The following is an 18,396-nucleotide window of genomic DNA, read 5'->3' on the forward strand; positions in this document are numbered from 1 at the left end:
ACACTTATGCGGAAAAAGAATCGACTTGAATAACCATAGATTTGGCTTTCTGCATCCTCGAGGGAAGAGACTGGTAACCAGAAATACACGAAGAGATCGAAGGAAAAGCGAAGGTCAGAAAAAAAATTCCCAACCTCTTGCATCTTTTACGAATGACATTTGTTTCTTCGCTGACGGGTTTGAGCCATAAAATCATGAACAAAAAATATGCAAGAAATTTCTTTACTTGTCCGAATGTGGTATAATATGAATTTGGCGGTGCTGACTTTATAAAAATGTTCATTTTACAGTAGCTATAGGTAGATACGTGTGATTCTCTCGTTCTGATATATTTAAAAACGTTCCAATGGTGAAAATTGTGCCCCCAGGCAAAACGGCATACGTGATCTTTGAGCGTGTTGAGAGGGTCCATATTGGCCTAGTTGCAGTTCTCACCCTTGCTTCGGTCGCCTCGCTCCTTAAGCCTGCAGTGGCCTGGTTCCAGCGCCGATGCAGCATCCCGGAATCCAGGAATCCAAAGATCACGAACCGTCGATCGGAAAACGGTGAGTGCGTTATTATTAATAATTACCCGGAGTAGAAATGATTGCGGTTATATCGATCCCGGGCGATTGTTACGGTACGCGAGAACCGCGACACCCTACCGCGATCCATTATACACGTAACGCTGGTCTCTCGCAATTACAAGCCTGTGATTTAGGGCGCAACGCGCCACGGTGCGCAGCAGTGCAGGCTATGTGTACATGATATACGTATATAAGTTATACATAGGTGCAGGGGAGTTCTAGTCGTAGGTATAACACTGCATGAAGGTGGACAAGTCATGGTGCAAACCTCTTGATTTATTACCCTGGATACAAATTAATACAAAACGCTTATAATTGTACGCGTTCTACACGATATTCCCGCGCTGTTGTTGGTGCACTGTGTTATTACACGCGTTTATTAAATCGGTCACGGGGATCTACTCGAATAATCACCCTCCCCTGCGATGATCCATCCTTAACAAAGTCTCGAGAGCTCTCCCTTCTATTTCTATTGTTGTAGGCAATTAAGCGGCAGACTACGTGTGACAAATATAGAACGCAGTTTTACTGTTTCTTTCTTTGGAATATGTTTCTTTATACTATGCGGAAAGACAAAACTCCGTTCACATGAATAAAAATGAACTTTTCACGTCAACGGAAAAATTTCGGAATTCTCAATTCTTTCTTAGTTCACAGTCAATCTATAAATCTTACAACGTGATAGAAGTTTAAAAAAAAAAAAACTTACGACAAATAGAAATGTTTAAAAATGAAAATATGGCGAAGATCTGTTCCCTCGTAAATGTACAATACATGGGTTTGCGGGTGATTAAACGGGACGTCATGTGAGGTGCGGTGTCTGATCCTTCGCCACGTTCAGCCGAGTGCAATCTGGAGCGCGAGCAAATACTTACTCGAGTAAAATTAAAAACTACGAGTTGCCCCTATATCGATCGGCACCGTCGGTGTTTGTGCTTATCGAGACTGCCCGCCATGCGAGGGCGCAACTTGGGTTGCCTACCGATTGGCGCTTCTAAAAAAATACGCAGCTCACGGCTCGGTCCGGAGTCCGAGCGGTCAATAACTGACGATGAAGGACACCTGAAATCCTCGAATTTGTTTATGTGGATTGTGGGTACACGGAATGCGTCAAGTTTCTATCTGCGGGATTATATTTCTCTATAGAGGGTGAGCGAGTCGAGGGTAGGCGATCATCAAACACTGAAAACATTCGAGATATCTCTGTACAGCAGGACAGAAATTAATTTCAATTTCAAACGTTTGGGGTATAAGACGTACGTCACATGCTTCGACGATTTTGAATAGCGGCGAAGATTGACCTGAAGACGGGATACCCTCGTCCTCCTCGGCGTAACTCCAGCTCAGTTTTAGCTCGGTATATTGGACAAGAAGTTGCAGGAATATTCATCTATACACCTTCCAGAGCGGTGCCACCCCGAAACATCCAGAGAATTATTCTCGAGTATTATGCGGCATTCTTAATTGACCGAGCGTTAGCTCCGGGATTATTTTAAAACCTTTATTGTTACGTTTATGTACCTCTTAAGTTGAACCCGAGTTAAGACCGCTGTGCCTATAACGACCCCGTGAGCAGGGAGGGGGACGAACCGTCTCGCTATATTCACGTCTTTATCTTACATCGCCAGCGAGTTACCTGCCACCCGACGTTATAACTACATTGCAGCGTTTCGGGGAATTTTATATTATCTTCTTTGAGCCACGCCTCATCGTCATCCTCTCACTCCCTCCAACTTGCTTTACTGTACAGTGTGTATAGCTCTCCCTCTATTATACCTACCATTCGCGCAAAAGATGTTACGATCCGCGATTCTTTTACCCTCCGGGTGCTTTACGAAGCCGTTGCCTTTTACCTCGAATTCTGAAGTCGCTTTTTGAGCTGACCTGCCAGGATGATCTATACTATTTTTAGTACTTACATAACGTTTGATACGATTATTTTTATTAAGAAAATTGTTCATCATTGGGTTTACAATTTTATATATAAGTAAGCGTCTCGTGGAATTCAACTTTCATCCCAAAATCTATCCTGTCTTAGATTATTACGGTTCGAATAGAGAGATGTGCAAAGTTTTGCGGGGAGAACGGGCTTGCAAAAGTTTTACACTTTCTTATGTACGAACTTTCTCACGCAAAGTTCTTAGAAACACTTTTTGAATACGCTAACCGCGCGTTTTTGCTGCAATCGTATTACAGGTTTGAAAAATAAGTGAAACAATTGAAAATCATATGACTGGTACCGATTTTTACATAAGAAACTAAATTTCATTGGTATGAAAGTCTTCACGCTCACGACCATGAGCTGATCCCGCTAATCGCGTTTCTCTCACCCGCAGAGTTTTCTTAGCCAGCGACGGTCAAGTGATTTATCCACAGGGGTTCTCCTCCCTTCGGCAGATACACCAGGGGAAAATCGCTAATGAATTTTGACCCGCGAGGCGACTAACTAAGACCGGGATCGCAGTCGGCAGAGGGCGAGAAGAATGTAGGTATAAGCTGTAGATCGAAAAAGTGAGGAGGAAAGTTCTCGATCAGCGTGCATGGAACAGCTCACGTGTGCGATGGGGTTTGACGGCGTGCAGATGTGTGGAATATATATATTCCCCGTTGAATTCAGGCGAAATTATGCGTGAAATACACCGCGAAAAATCGTTCGAATCTCCCCCTTATTTCGAAATTCGAACGAACACCTGATTTTGTATGCGCCAACCGTACCATGGCGCATCACGATGTCTTCCCGTAAATTTCAACGCGCAGGGATGGGTATTCAGATAGACACTCCGCCAGCCCCGACGCCGCGTTTGATCGCCTTCGCATATAGCCTTCGATACCAGCCACGCTAACTGCTACTGACCGTTCAACGTTCGTCCAGGACGAGGAGCCACTTTGCCCGTCAATCTCAATAAAACCTAGAACCGACGGCCTGAAGACTAAGCCATAGACGATGCATGCACACTATACACGCGTACGAATTCCGCCGACTGAATTCTCAGTTCTTTTCCATGCAGGATTTCGGCGAACCTGAAATCATATATTAAAACTATTCTTGCCGTTACATTATTCGACGTGAAATATCGCTCAGTGACTGCTAAGTCCTGGATGTCGTCGTACTGCTGAAATAAACTTCGAAGCGTAATACTCAATGGTGCCCATTTTGATTTTGTGCCAGATTCAATGATGAATATGACATAGTGCTCAAAGCTTAAAAACAAAAAAAAAAAAAAAATATGCAATGGAAAACTGTTTTATGGATTAGCATTCCATAATGTGAAACATGTAAAACAAAAATCCTAGCTGAGTCAACTAAACGAGCTTAAACTGTTCTCAATCTTCTTCATCTCAGGCTCATAATACCTTATACCTGTAGCCTGTGTCAAAAAAGCCTCCCACGCTTATACGGACAGGTATGCACATAGTTATACGATATCTCATGTGGATAGGCGGGATAAATAAAGGTATATATAGGTGGGCAATATTTAAACGATACCTAATCTATGTTCCCACTGCACGTGTGTATTGCTACGTTCAGCAGCGCTTCGCAGCTATCGCATTATTATAATTCGCGGTCTCGAGCGACGTGCTGTATCTGCGGTTCGGATGGCCGAGCGGCTCTCGCGGGGTTGAGATTACAAGCCCGCGAAGGTAAAGCGGGAGTAGAAAGCGCCGTTAGGTGCTTGACCAGTGTTATAGATATCATAAACAAGGACCCTCTGAGGTGACCAGGGTGCACTGCCGCTCGCACGCCCCATCCGCTATCTGGAATCCGCACAAGTGACAACAACCCTATCCTGCCTCCGAGTACCCGGGGTATATTTGCTGTTAATGAATATTCATACGGTGTTCGGCTCTCAGCCGTACCCACCGCAGAAAAGTGGACCGCTTAAAACGAGGCCGACAACCGTGAACGTGCCTCCAACGTTAGCTCTTTTAAAAAGACAGGGGAACGTACGTGTCGTGGGGATCTATGTTTTTTGTGCAAAAATCAATCCCGTCAAATTTTGGGTAAGCTGAGTGAAATTTTGTGAAATTTTCTGCTCAACACCAGCAGATTGACAAGCGAAACTAAATTTCATATATGTGGCAAGAAAGAACGAAGTTGATAAAAAAAACTGACGTTGGTCGGTAAGTTTTACAGAAAACGGTCTTTCGTTTTACGAGCATGATAGTTGATTAATGAGTTATTTCTACTTTTCAGTGTTCTCGGAGGACAGATAAATTTTACTTTATATTCTTTTATACAATACAGCACTACTGTGTGTCCTGAATTCGAAGTAGCAATTGTCCAAAGCTATGCTTTTTAGACCCAGTTTTGAAACGAAGTTCGGTCGTCGTTTCCTTCACGGATACCCAACACACGTAGGCGTACCATCTTGGGCACATATACAGGGCAGCGAATCGCGGATCTTGGAATCGGGGAATCGCGCGGTTCGGAGTCCGTAAATCTTTCGGGGCGAGTACGTTTTCCGGGGAATACAGACGCGGGGCGAAGAAGCGGCTCGCAGCTCCCTCCCGGCGAGTATCCGCAGCCGGAGTCCGATGTTTTGATTCTGGTTGTTATAGGGAACGCATAGATCACTTCCCCCGAGGCTATAGACGGCAGCAGTTAGGGCGACGGCGACGGCGACGGCGACGGAGGCACCGAGGGTGACCCGGTGGACACAGACGATTTATTGGACGGTCAGATATATATGATTATTTAAATCTTCCGCCGAGGTTAGCGCCTCATCGTTCGCTGTTCTATTACTTATACACATAATACCATGCGGTCTTGTAAGGGCTAGTTTGGGACTCCTGAATACCGAGACCGAGATGTCGTCATCCCCTATTTCGCGGCGGTGAATAGACAACGCGAAGGAGTCGCATGATCGTAATTCGTGCCGCTGGGGCAGGCCTCTAGGTATGTAAATATCGAGCAGTAAGACTTAGGACTCGTAAGAATCGACTTATCTAGGGACGAGTCCGAGCCGCGACACGTCCTGGGCGGGAGCTGGCTTCATCTTATACGCGATCCTTACGCGAATCGTAACTCTGCGGGCTCTTCCTCAGGGCCGCCAGTCAGTCCTGAACCCATCTCGTATGTGTATCACCGAAAGAATTTGCTTCACCCTACCCCGTCAAACGAGATCGCGAAATCAAACTGCGCCGTCTTTCCGGATGCTCATTTAGTCTTTTTTACCTCCAATTCCTGAGAAAAATTATCCCTTCGTTTTCATATTTGAAATTTCTGTTACCTATCCAGATACAATTTGACATCCTACATGCACCTCAGACGATCAGCTGCAGGGAGAGTCGAGATTCGATAGATTCGGTAAGGTATTGCACTTAACGTACATGTGCAATAATATGGGAATGTGTCGGTGCAATGTGGGGACCTGGAATGCCCGTGAGTTCTGAGTCGTGGCTAACAACTATGGAGGGAATCTTGGTTCTCCCTTCCCGGAGCGATTCAACCTCGTCGATAAAACTCCTTTGCGTGGATTAGTTCGCTCAATCAGGAAATATACTCGGGGCCCCCATAAAATCTCTTCCGTCTCTTCTTCATCTCCTCCCGTCGTCTTTTCCTTCTTCTTCTTCTTCTTCTGCTTCTGCCTCTACGTCGCGTTTTGCCCTGCGACCGAGCCCCTATCCCTCTGGAAGAGTATATCTGTGCATCAGCCAGCTCGCGTACTTCCCCCATACCCAAACCGAAGTCGGGACATGTCTCACGTCCCACTACCCTCAAACCCTCGTCTCTATCCGCGAATATCCCGCACGCGTAACTCGCTTCGTAGGTATACGAATGTAGACGCGCTTACGGCTTATATGCGATACTATTATATGCGGGAGAATCCGGGAACACTTTTTTCAGCAAAATTGGAACCGCATATTATGTACATTCCTATGTGTACTAAGTATGTATGGGGGTGTGGGTAGCACGTATTTAGAGGGTATTGATATATAATAAACTACACAACGTAAGATTTATTGTAACCTTAGATGTAATGGATAACAACGATATGCCTATTCATGTCTGTAGAATTTGACGGCAATTGCAACGAGAATTTCCTACTGGTTCCAGTTACAGGGCTACTTAATTTAGGCGGTTCCTGGCTCTTCTGCAGTTCTCAATCATCCCATTGTAACTCGAGGTATGAAACTTGAAATACGCCTACAATAGTTGAAAGAAAAGTGATTATTGAAGTGACAGTATCAGTGTTTCTTCCTGAAAATTAATGGCAATATTTTTTCTGGGGATTTATATTAAACAAAAGACGCCTCCCGTTGCACAATGAATACAACGATAAAGAGTAATTCCTGTCGATACGAGGGACGCTTCTCGACACGTTCAAAGAGGGGTTGCAGGAGGAAATTCTGTAATGGGTGCAGATGGAGAGGAGCAAGAGTAGGGATATGCAACAACGTGTATAAAGAGACGCACGTGAGTCGTAGTCAATTCTCCGGCAGTTAACAAATTGTTGCAGCAGGCTGCGGGGGTTGACGGGTACCTACGGGGGTGCTTGCGGTTGGCAGGATAATACGTCGTTACCCCACCCACGCTCCGTTTGCCCCGAATCCCGCGTGTCGCACGCGTCGGGGTGGCCGACCGAGTCGTTCCGTAATTAAAATCGTCCCATCATTACAATGCCCTGTGCGGTACGGGACTCGATCGTATAAACCGGGGTTGTTCTGCCGGGACAAATTCACTGGAAATATCGCGGCTCGCCTGGACGCGGAAGTGACCCTTCCGGTTGTCGGTGAATCCGTATATGTCAACATCCTGCACAGGTAGAAAAAACAAGTTATTGTCTTTATACATATATATTTTTTTTAGGCTCGCAGAATATTTCATTTTTTTTTTTTTTATGTAGCAAGTGTTTAGAAATATTGCGACGAGTTCCATCAGTTTTGTTTTCATCATGTTGCCAGTTGATAGATATTGGAATATACTTATATTCATATTGAGGAAGTAGATGCGAGTCACGAATCAATACTGTTTTGCTCATTTTATTTATACGAGGTAGCAGCACATTGAGTATTCATCAAAGTCGTCATCAACATTCGTGGACTACGAACGTTTTCCAAAAAAAAAAAAAAGGCTAGAAATAGCAACATTTTATACATTATATATTTTGTTAGGAAGGTAATGATTCTATGTAATCCGACGACGACACTTTTTTTTCATCACAATGGTATCAGTAAATAATCAACTTTTCAAAATTGCACTGATATTGATTTTGGTAAAAACACAAGAGTATTAAATCTACTATTTAAGTATACTAAGAAATATTCGTCGCACAAAAATGTAAAACCATCGAACGTTTGGAAAAATTATCGTAATCTAATGCATGAATTTCACAAGATATAACTAAGAATCAATGCCCACATTAATTATTCCCAGTTTATTTTTGTGTGCGTGATGTAGGTAAGTATACATATAGATAAAAAGTTTTTCTCACGGCGCGGCGTCGGGGTGAGTAGAGGGTGGGGCGTTGGAACCCCGCAGTCGTGATTTCACGCCGTTTAAAGTACAAAGCTGAACTTGTCCGTACGCGGGGCGCAGCGCCCTATATTCCCTCTTTAACCCCGGCGCGATCCTTCACCTCTAGCCCTCGCCCTCGGCCTGCAGCCCCGGGGGTTTGAGGACCGGATCGCGAAGGTCGCCGGACGTCGAGAGGCCGACGGCTCCTGTCTAATGACGTGTGCCGGAGGACGCCGCGGCACTTTGCTGGCCTATCTTACATGCCCTCGCGGTACTCGGGCGTTATTAATGACAAACGCCTGCTGAGTCAGTGAAGAGAGCGGCTCCGCGGCATCTTGAAACTTTAATATCGCGCGAGACCCAATAACGCGAGGCTCTCCGATCCCGGACGAAACCACCACCGAGTAGGTACGTCTACAAAGATGATAATGCGTCGTGAACTTCCCACAGTGTGTCTGGTGGAATCCTTTTTTTCTCGATATGGACCTTTTTCACTCACTTCCATTTAATACAAATTGGATTCGTTGTGTACAATTCGTCAGGTTTTAGCAATGTGCGAAGAAACCCATTGTAATATGTGTTTACAAGTTTTTAAACCCAACTTAAATTCAATTTCATTGCGATTTTGGGAACGTCTACAAAATTTATAGTCAAATTTATCGAGCGGCGGTTCAGATAGTTTTGGAATGAGAATATTATTTTCTTACTCATGAACTGTGTTCAAAAGTATATGTTTCGAGTTCTTGTGACAACACTGTAATCAAATACTGTGCATATAATTACGACCATAATTTTACTAAAAATGCATACAACAGGTTAAATTTTGTTTGCACATGTCTTATTTTGCTAAAATTATGAACAGGAACAAAATTTGTAGAATATATTACAGTGTCTGATAATAACTCGTCGACTGATCGAAGGCTACAATTTAACAAATGATGAAAAACACTCGGTCGATAGAAAAATACTCCCTGTTGACAAAGTCTCTAACTGTATTTAAGCTTTGCATGAATCGTTAATCGACGGCGAGTCGAGCGCACGCGGCGTGATTGTAATCAGTGCGCGCCGCAAGCCGGAAGGCCAGTTGAATATTTAATAACGAGTGACAACGAGGGATGGAGGCATTGGGGGCTAGTCTCGCTTCAAAGGTGTACCCTCTATAGTTACCCGATCGCCGGACATTGCGATGGTTGAATTACAACGCGAAAAAACTCGGCCTCGAAGCTCCGCGTGGCGACGCGTTCTCACGAAACAAGCACGAGAATTTTGTCTATCAACCGGACTCCATGGGTACAAGTACATTGCTCAGAGTCAACGCTCAATTCACGAAAGGTAACGAGGGATGCAATTTACGGGCGATACCAGCTGCTCAAGTTCTCGATCTCTCCGGTCCACCTCCTTCTAACACGTTGTAATTAAATCCAATTGTAATTAAATGTGTTACCTTGCACAGGGCGATTTGGGCTGTAGGAGTTGCTATTTCCCTCTGCTGTGCCATTGCTTTGATGCAAATCGCCTGGGAGTACAACACATCACATTTAACTCTCACTGTGATCGAATCTACTCATCACGGTATTTGGAACTACAGATTTCCCGCCGTCACCATCTGCGATCTCAACCGTGTATCGCTCAGCCGAGCTCAGGATTTGGTCAATTCTCTGCAGTAGGTTACGCTGTGATGCATATCTTAATAGGGCAAATGTTACATGTGTATTCATGAATACGCTTTTACTGTTTATCATGGGTATTACTTCGCTATGTTTAGACGTAATTCAGATTTATCGTAAAATACAGACGCATTGAACTATTGCGAGGTGCAATACTAAATAGTAGAATTGAGCATGAAGTAAGTCAGATTAGATGCTAAACGCTTCTATTATTGGCCTTTTTTAATGCAAAATGCACATTGAGCGTACGATCGTATTTTACATTGTATAACTGATTCCTACCGTGATCGGATATCTGTACTTTACGAGTCGTCGAAAGAATATAGATTTTATAGCAGAATGTACAATTGTTTATAATTGCAATATTTTTAATTATATACTTGTATATAATTGATTTATAAAATCGCAGGGGACCACGGTTGGCCAATGAATCGGCTGAAAGTCTGGTAGCCGAGATGCGACTTCTAAACAGGCTTCTTAATCCAGATATGTCTAGCCAAAACGTTTACACCAACCTGAAGCGGCTACAGAAGATATTCGACGACAACAAATTGACGATTCCTGACGTCATGAAAATGGTATAAGACCTTCACGTATCATACGAATAATACTTGCCGAAGGGACTCGCGATTCTTTCTTGTTACTCAATATTGTACCCGCACCCGGACTAAAAATAAAGTATGTCGACCATGCAGGTAACGAGAAACTGCTCCGAGATAACAGTGAGATGCAAATGGAAGGGGAAAATCATCTCTTGTGACTCGATATTCGAGTCATCTCTGAGTCGTGATGGTATCTGCTGCAGTTTCAACTACCTCGGAGTCCCAGATCGTAAAAAATCCGGGTAAGCATAATAATATCAAAATGAAATGCGCCCGAAGGTGCTGCATATCTACCGGAAACACCCCGAGAATTATTAATATCATTGAAATATTATCTCCTGACTTCTTGCTCCCAGAAGCAATCGGTATTTTCAGTTTTGTCGAAGACCCAAGGTCCAACTGTGGTAGTAATAGTTAAGGTATGATAATATTTCCAATGAGAAAACTAATCTTTTTTCCTTTGATTTAGGCACCCTATCAAAAATTTTTTGAAAGAATTCAGCGTGTAATTTATAATTACATGATTTATTTTTTAAATTCACATAATAAATAACAAAACACGAATCATCAGAAATACTAGTTAAAAAATCATATAGTCAAATATACATATATTGAACTACATGGTTTTTGATATGGTATATCTGATTATTCGTGCTTTTCTAATTTATTATGTAATTTATCATATATTTTATCCAATTTACAAGATAAATCATGTAATAAATTACACGCTGAATTCTTTCTAAGTATCATATACTGTCAGGCTATGTTTGTATCAAAAATGAGCTCTATTTATATGCTCCCGAAAAAACTTAAAAATGTAGAGCCTGACGATGTTCACATTAATCTTACCAATGACTTAACCCGAGATGTAATCCTGCAGAAAATCATTAAGACTATTTGATACTGCAGGCGCATACCAAAGAGGGTGACGGCTTGTGGCTTTCAGACTGGATTGTCGGTGATGTTGAACCTGGCGCCCTTAGATTATCACGCAACACTTTTCGGAGGCTACGGTCTCAAGGTAAATTTACCTCCGCGTCTGTGAAAATCGTGTATTCGTTTTTGCGCAATGGTGTGTAATTTATATTATATGATTGTTATTATATGCAGGTGATTCTCCACGATCCGTACGATTACCCTGACCGTAACGCGGCGAGCAAGTTAATCCGTATGGACGAAGAAACGTTCCTTAGCGTTACCCCGGAAGTGACCTACTCAACGAATGATGTGCGCAATCTTCCCCTGTCAAAAAGAAGTTGCATATTCTCGGACGAGGGGGAAGACTTAATCGCACCGCCTGGCAATTACTCCTACCACAATTGCCTCAGCATATGCCGATTGCAAACGATATGGGAGAAATGTGGATGCATTCCCTATTATCACAAATACCTACGTTTTGCCTCTGTTGGCCTTGCAGAAAACGGTATATACACGATGTTTGCATTTTTTTTTTTTACAATCATTCGTCAAGCGATTACAATTTCGTCTCCGTATATGTTTCCATATTCCAGACGCAAACATCAACGTAAGAATCTGTAACCTGACCGACGTGAAGTGTGTCTACGATTTCCGGGGTTCGTAATCAGGATTTTTCATATCGTCAATATACTAACAATGAAATGCGCGTGTTTTCGAGAATACTAACCATACGACGTATAACACAGGCCCGTACAAGCAACACGTCGAGACAAAAGTAGACCATATTGCATTAAAAAAAAATTAAATCACCGAATTAAATGTCCCGCGGTGCATATACCTACTTGAATACACGCTTATGCATTCAAATTGATAAACTCATGTGTGAGCAAGAAAAAAAGCGGTTGGATATAAATTATTTTTATTATTCAAATACTGAACAATATATATCGAGTGCGTTGGTCAAGAAAACAATAAATGTATTAGGGAAAAGCAATGATTAATTTCACGCTGATTCGAGTCACTCGTATTGATATAATCGAAGGCAATTAGTGGATTTCTTAATATCAATGTTAACATTCTGTGCGTAGATTGGTACGAAACTTCATGGCCGGGGACCAAAGTAACGAACAAAAACCTGCCACCGGTTGAGATCCTGGATTACATAAGCGGACCGTGCAAGTGCATTCCCGATTGCAACCTCTTTAGCTATCCTCTTGAAAGCTCTTCTGGAATATTGGATCGCAGCAATGCCCATCATGATCTAGCATTCTAGCGAGTATCAATTGCTATACCTTTACGTCCTTTTTTATCAATACTTCTGACCCTCCCGTTGTGTATCCACCTCGTCTAATTATTTTCTTTATCTTCGCAGTAAGGATGTTGACATCAAGAATCATAGCATTCTACACGTATTCTTCAGTGACCTGGTGTCAACTCAATACCGTCGCGATGTCTATTACAACTGGCATAATCTGTTCGGTAAAAATTTTTCCTCAACCTTAAAATGATCAAGAAAATCGAATGCGACGGTTTAGCAAAAATTGTTTCAGCCTCGTTCGGTGGACTGCTCGGGCTTTTCGCAGGATTCAGCCTGATGTCCGCGTTTGAATTGATATATTTCTTCTCCATTCGATTGATAGCGGACTTGTGGACTGGTGACAAGAAAGAGCGGATATAACTGCAGCTCATACATTCATCAACCGACTTTGTTAACACTGTCACACTTAAAATTTTTAATTGTAAGCGTTTTGTTTCTTATCGTGACATACATATATTACTATGTTACGTGCATTATTAATTTTGAAACACATTCCTGTTTCTGGTTCTGGCTTATCTAATTGTTCTTATCACACACACACGTTTCACCAAACAAACCTTATAATTGGTATTTTTCATAACTTTAAGAACCAGTTCAATTACTGCAAGAATGATCAAAATCCTGTGTCGCTATTAATACTCTCTTTCTCATAAAATGGTTTCTTTTTCGTAAAATTGTGTCCGATCGAATTACTTTACTTGTTTAAAAGTAATAGGTATGTATGAAACTTTGTAAAAACGTCCGATAAACTGTGTCGGCAGACTTCGAATTGTTGGATTTCGTATTTTTTGCGATAGAAGCATATGCCGAAGAATAATCGGTACGTGGCAATTTTCCAAGTCCGTCATCCGAATGTAGGGTCGTGCAAAATTCAAATATTTTTATCAAGTAATTTCCGAGATCATCGTAGGAGTTTGTAAAAAATTCACTTTTTAATTCTTTCTGATACAAGCACGTGGTAACAAAAACCTCCGATTTTTTTTTATCAGGCTGTTTATGAGATTATCGCGGGAAATTATCGAGACAGACAAATGACCGATAGACCAATAAACCGAGGGATAAACCGACATTTTTCCAAAAACCTGTTTTGCAGATACAATAGGTCCGAACATGTAAATATTCATTGAAATTAGAAAAACTAATTTTTGACCGAAACCAATACTTTTCCTGCAACACCATAGGTGATGTAAAGTAGTAGGAGTGGATAAAAAAATGAATAGGAAACGTGATAAAAATTTTTTTTTTTTTTTAAACAAACGTTAACTGTTCGTAGACATTTATAAAAAACTTGGTACAAAAATAAATTACACAGCAAAACCTTAGTGAATGAGTAAAATAACATGAAATTAATATTTGGCAATGTTATTATATATATGTATAATATACACGTTATAGCTTCATCTAATTACATACAATTTAATTTTGTCAATGCTTGAAAACGCTTATCCTGCTTTTCAACTGCTGGCAGCTGTTCGATTATACGGAAGAATCAATTTGTTGGTGAGCGTTTGGCACATTATTGTCGGTACCTGCCTATACAAAGTTTTATTAACGATTCCCTCTTTTTCAGCAAAACGTCTTTGGACTTCCATTGGGATGTCGCTTCCGATGCATTTACCCCGCAGTTCATCCAGCACATCGCAGAGAACTTGAATGTACCAAGTGCCTACGTAAAGATGCATTATTATCATTTTTGTAAAAAGAAAACAGCTGTTTGAAGTATTCACCTGGACTCACCTTCGCGTGGGTGCCTGGCCGATGGCTGGCCCGATATCGTTGAACATAATAGAATGAAGTCGCGATTCTTGTCGACCGTATTTCTTGAACTTGTCGGGCCATCTAGCATGATCTCTGTAAAGAGCAGTGTCATGCATTTATAAATTGGGGTTCAAACAAGACTTGAAGGTACTCAAAAAGTAAAATAAATTTGTCACCTTCCATTGTTTGGCATGCTTGGATAACAAGGATTTTTGGTTTATTTTGTAAAACATCAATGCAAATATGTTCTACAATTTTTTCGATCGTACATTTGTGACCATCAGATGCAATAACGTGCCCTGCAATCAGTGAATAATCGTAAATAAATTACACGACTACCCAAATATTTTTTATTTCCATATTCTCAGTAGCTTCTAATTGCACTTTATCGGATAATCCCGAAGAGACTTCATAATCATCAAACAAAGCTTACCAGATGTGCCATGAGACAAAATAAAGACTGCAAAACAGTCATATTTTGCTTTGGCATCACGCAATTTCTCATCCAAAGTTTCGAAAATTTCGTCTCTAGACAAGTCAAGGTACACATGTGTATCAAATCCAAATGTATTTTTGAACACATCTTCTATTCTGTCACAGTCTACCTGTGAGCCATCTCTATAATCATACTTTAAGATAACACATTCATAATTAAAATTATTTTTATCAAATTTGAAAATGTATTATTGAATCGCTGGATATAATTACTTGAACTGGACCACTGAAGTGCATTTGGTTGAAAATTATGGCCAGGCCATTGTTTATTACATAAGAATTCATCGTTCGGTTGTTATCGACAATGTTGAACGCAGTTTTTTGTCCTGATGAACATTGATTGGTATTTGATTTATCATAAACGCACAGGTCATTTTTTTTTTCTGCCTCATACTTTTGTAATGCTTGGTAGGCACTACAACTTGACATATTCAGCGATTTTAGGATTTTTAAGATCCTTAACAAATCCCACCTGCCTATGAAAATAATGGATCAATAAATTTAGCATGAAATCAATAACCTGATCCATATTCTGATTGATTAAAAATTTTAGGATGTATCATTCTTATAAGTTCTATCCCTTAAATTTTAGTTTTCAGAATGATACCAATTCAGCTTGTAATCGTTTTGATTATTAACAGCTATGGTTTATTTGCACATTGTTCTAAGAACTCACTATTTGATTTCTGTACTTCAATTTCAAAGATAAACCACTAGGTACCTCCAGAAATGTTGATTAACCCTTTTTTAATCCACCATAGCAGATGTATTTCTAGAAAATTTTCACCCATCCAAGTATTGCACCTGGGTGGATCTATTTGCTGATATACGTGCTGCTGAAGTTTGACGGCATCGTCTTTTGAAAGATTTTCAAACAAGTTATAAAAAGCTTTTGCATACTTATTGATTTTGCTAGAAGTTCCAGATATTTTTGCAAAAAAAAAACTGTGCGCATCTTCAGGTACCACTCCTAACTTTGAAAGAACCTCGTTGTTCTGTAGCAGGCATAACGCTTCCATGACCTTGTGCTGCCAATCCGTCACCTGGTTTTCGACCACAAATTGTGATATGCTAGGAATTTTTTCATCCACAGCATCGAGAAGGGTTTGGTAACCAGGCTGGTAGTCTTCAATCATCAAGAACAGCAAACGAACTTTCTCGTAAATGTCTAAATCATTTTCAATTCCTTTCAACACTTGTATATTAATCAGATTTGCTGGGGTTATCAGCAGCCTATATCTCGGTGCAGCATCAAGCGTCGTCATCTTGAACAGGGTAGGATTTGAAAAACTCTGAACCTTCATTGAAGTCTGCGTACTCTTAGAACGGAGTTGCAATCTTAAAAAGAAAGAAAATAGAAGAAAGTCAGGCTGGACATCAAATGATGAAAAATGCTATCAAAAATCAACCACAAAAGTAATTCCATGTGTATAGCTTAGATGTTTTAGATCTCAATAGCGACTTGACTTACCATGACATTCAACTGTCCATGGAATTCCAGGAAATTTGATCACAAATGACTCACGGTTTGGATGGGTGGATCAACTTCAATACGTCACGTATCCTGCCGATGACTTCTCTTTCGAATACAAACACAAGAAATCCATAGAGCACCACTGCATGTGTTCGAACAGATAAGCAGAAGTACTGGGCAACCGTTTGTTGTTAACGCTTTGTTATGAATGGATTTTTAGAATCTCGCCGGTAGATCGTACAAACCAGATACCGTGAGTTTCGTGGATGGTTTAGAGCATATTCTCCAAGGTTACATACGTGCTGTCAGTTTTGTCCAGTTCTGTCGCTGCCACGTGATTCGATAGTTCCATTTAAGCTGTTGAAGCGCTAGTGTCGATTTCGTCTGCTTCTAATCGACCGCCGAAGACGCTAGTGAAACATCCAGTTAGTCTACGACCGGCTAGGGAACTTGACAGTTGACGCGTGGCTCTGGCTCGAACACGTGATAGCCATGTCAGCCAATCCTGAGACGCACTAACGATCTACAGTCACGGGTTTCTATTCATTTCTACTGAAGAAAATTGTAGTGATTTCGTAATGGTATAGCGCTGGTGTTCAACAGCAAAGCCAGTGAAAGACAGTGAATAAAACTATCCTGTATGTGACTTTACCGGCAACACCACACACACTATTCGCGAGGCAGTATGTACATACCAACGCGATACTGAGTGCACGTAAATCTGGTTATGAATGTAAATATTCCTTAAGCCATGCATGCAAGCGGTAAACAGAAAGGTTATGACGGGCGTTTTATCTTTATTTTTTATTTCATATTATAAATATGTTTATTCGATCAAGTGTGTAATTTTTTCTGAAATAGCTGAGAAGGATCCCGCATCATCAATATTCTGTGAACGGATTTTGGTGGGACCTGTGAGGCATTACCAGATTGATAATTTACTGCCAATTGAACGCTCGAATCTTGAGTGCAGTTAGTGGCGTTGGTATTTATCGTTTTCGAAGTGAAAGAATTGAAGATTAACTTTGATTCACGCACGCAGTGAGTGTACGTCGGTCAATTGATCTTCCGAAGCGTTTGAGGTAACAAAATTCGTTAGCTCGATTTTATATTCGTTAAAATCCGACCTCTGATAAAATGTGTAATACGCCAATCCAGATTCTCTCTGCCGGTTAATCCAGTCAAAATATAGTTTCGTTAAATCCTAGCCGACTCGGCGTTGCGTATTTCAAAATGTGTTTTCGCTCCAATTACGTGATGAAAAAATGTCCGGCAATGGCATCCTATGGGTGCGTTCGGAAATTAGGTAGCAGTGCTTAAAATTCCCTAGGACAGAGGCAGAGCTACCCACGAACTCGGGAGCACGTAAGAGATAAAAGATTGTCGACAGCACCGGGAGCCAATATCGGAACGCACCCTATATCGCCTCAAGTAGTATAACGTGATCGTCTTTTCAGTATACAAGTGGGTGCATAATATCAATTTTCTCTAAATATTCAGCCAAATATCAAAGTTATGCAACAGTCTTAAAAAATAGTAAGTATATATAATCAGTGATTCCGAAACGAATGTAATGTTCTTCAGTAATTGAAATAAAAATAACAAATTTATTCAGTGATGACTATGGTTTCTACATTCCGGTGTGTGTTAAAATTGTGAATTGTGAACATTTCTATTGATATGGTGACAAGGATTTACCCCAGATGTCGAAGCTGAGCTGATTATTGTTACGATGCAGCCAGCCTGGTGAGTAACATGACCAACGTGACTTTGAATTACTTTTTATTACAGCGTGTAAGGAAAATTGAATAATGAATTGTCGACATGTAAACGAAGAGCTGCTCAGTGTGCATTCAGCAATCCCACCGTGGAAAATTAACTTATGACTAAAATATTTAATCTATTTCCATTTCCCGCGTTGGGAAAAAATAGGAAACGTAGCGTTGCCGACCGATGGATTTATTCATTGACCAACACTTACAAATCACTAACTTACCGACAGAATTCCCACTGAAATACACAACCCAACATGGTTGAATACCTTCTTAATACCGCCGCTGTCACGACCCTGACAATACACTGTGAAAAAAATGTGGTGTGAACTTCTATAGAATGTTTTTTGGTGTCAATTCCTTAGTT

The 18,396-nt window shown here is 41.1% G+C and overlaps 2 protein-coding genes across 2 annotated transcripts; one reads left to right on the forward strand and one right to left on the reverse strand.

Annotated features, from left to right (window-relative positions):
- The first annotated feature begins 319 nt into the window (after window positions 1–319).
- On the forward strand, window positions 320–12,982 carry LOC124405718 (sodium channel protein Nach-like). The gene is made up of 11 exons (XM_046880864.1): window positions 320–545; window positions 9,189–9,357; window positions 9,479–9,688; window positions 10,102–10,270; window positions 10,388–10,536; window positions 11,204–11,315; window positions 11,405–11,717; window positions 11,806–11,868; window positions 12,301–12,484; window positions 12,585–12,691; window positions 12,763–12,982. Exons 1-11 carry the CDS (start codon window positions 347–349, stop codon window positions 12,888–12,890), a joined length of 1,803 nt encoding a protein of 600 aa, XP_046736820.1. The 5' UTR covers window positions 320–346; the 3' UTR covers window positions 12,891–12,982.
- An 879-nt stretch (window positions 12,983–13,861) lies between these two features.
- Window positions 13,862–16,468, reverse strand: LOC124405619 (caspase-8-like). Its single transcript, XM_046880650.1, has 7 exons — window positions 16,255–16,468; window positions 15,505–16,121; window positions 14,997–15,259; window positions 14,722–14,917; window positions 14,465–14,587; window positions 14,268–14,381; window positions 13,862–14,196 (listed from the first exon to the last, which is right to left on the reverse strand). Exons 2-7 carry the CDS (start codon window positions 16,085–16,087, stop codon window positions 13,985–13,987), a joined length of 1,491 nt encoding a protein of 496 aa, XP_046736606.1. The 5' UTR covers window positions 16,088–16,121; window positions 16,255–16,468; the 3' UTR covers window positions 13,862–13,984.
- Window positions 16,469–18,396: the final 1,928 nt, after the last annotated feature.

Source organism: Diprion similis, chromosome 4 (assembly GCF_021155765.1).
Source record: "Diprion similis isolate iyDipSimi1 chromosome 4, iyDipSimi1.1, whole genome shotgun sequence".
Classification (NCBI taxonomy): Eukaryota; Metazoa; Arthropoda; class Insecta; order Hymenoptera; family Diprionidae; genus Diprion; species Diprion similis.

Coding starts and splice junctions, on each gene's coding strand:
- LOC124405718 (XM_046880864.1), top strand. CDS start 347: ATGGTGAAAATTGTGCCCCCAGGCAAAACGGCATACGTGATCTTTGAG. Junction 10,537..11,203: donor CCAGATCGTAAAAAATCCGG/GTAAGCATAATA, acceptor TTGATACTGCAG/GCGCATACCAAAGAGGGTGA. Junction 11,316..11,404: donor TCGGAGGCTACGGTCTCAAG/GTAAATTTACCT, acceptor TATTATATGCAG/GTGATTCTCCACGATCCGTA.
- LOC124405619 (XM_046880650.1), bottom strand. CDS start 16,087: ATGAAGGTTCAGAGTTTTTCAAATCCTACCCTGTTCAAGATGACGACG. Junction 14,918..14,996: donor ACTTCAGTGGTCCAGTTCAA/GTAATTATATCC, acceptor GTTATCTTAAAG/TATGATTATAGAGATGGCTC. Junction 14,382..14,464: donor AGCATGCCAAACAATGGAAG/GTGACAAATTTA, acceptor TGCTCTTTACAG/AGATCATGCTAGATGGCCCG.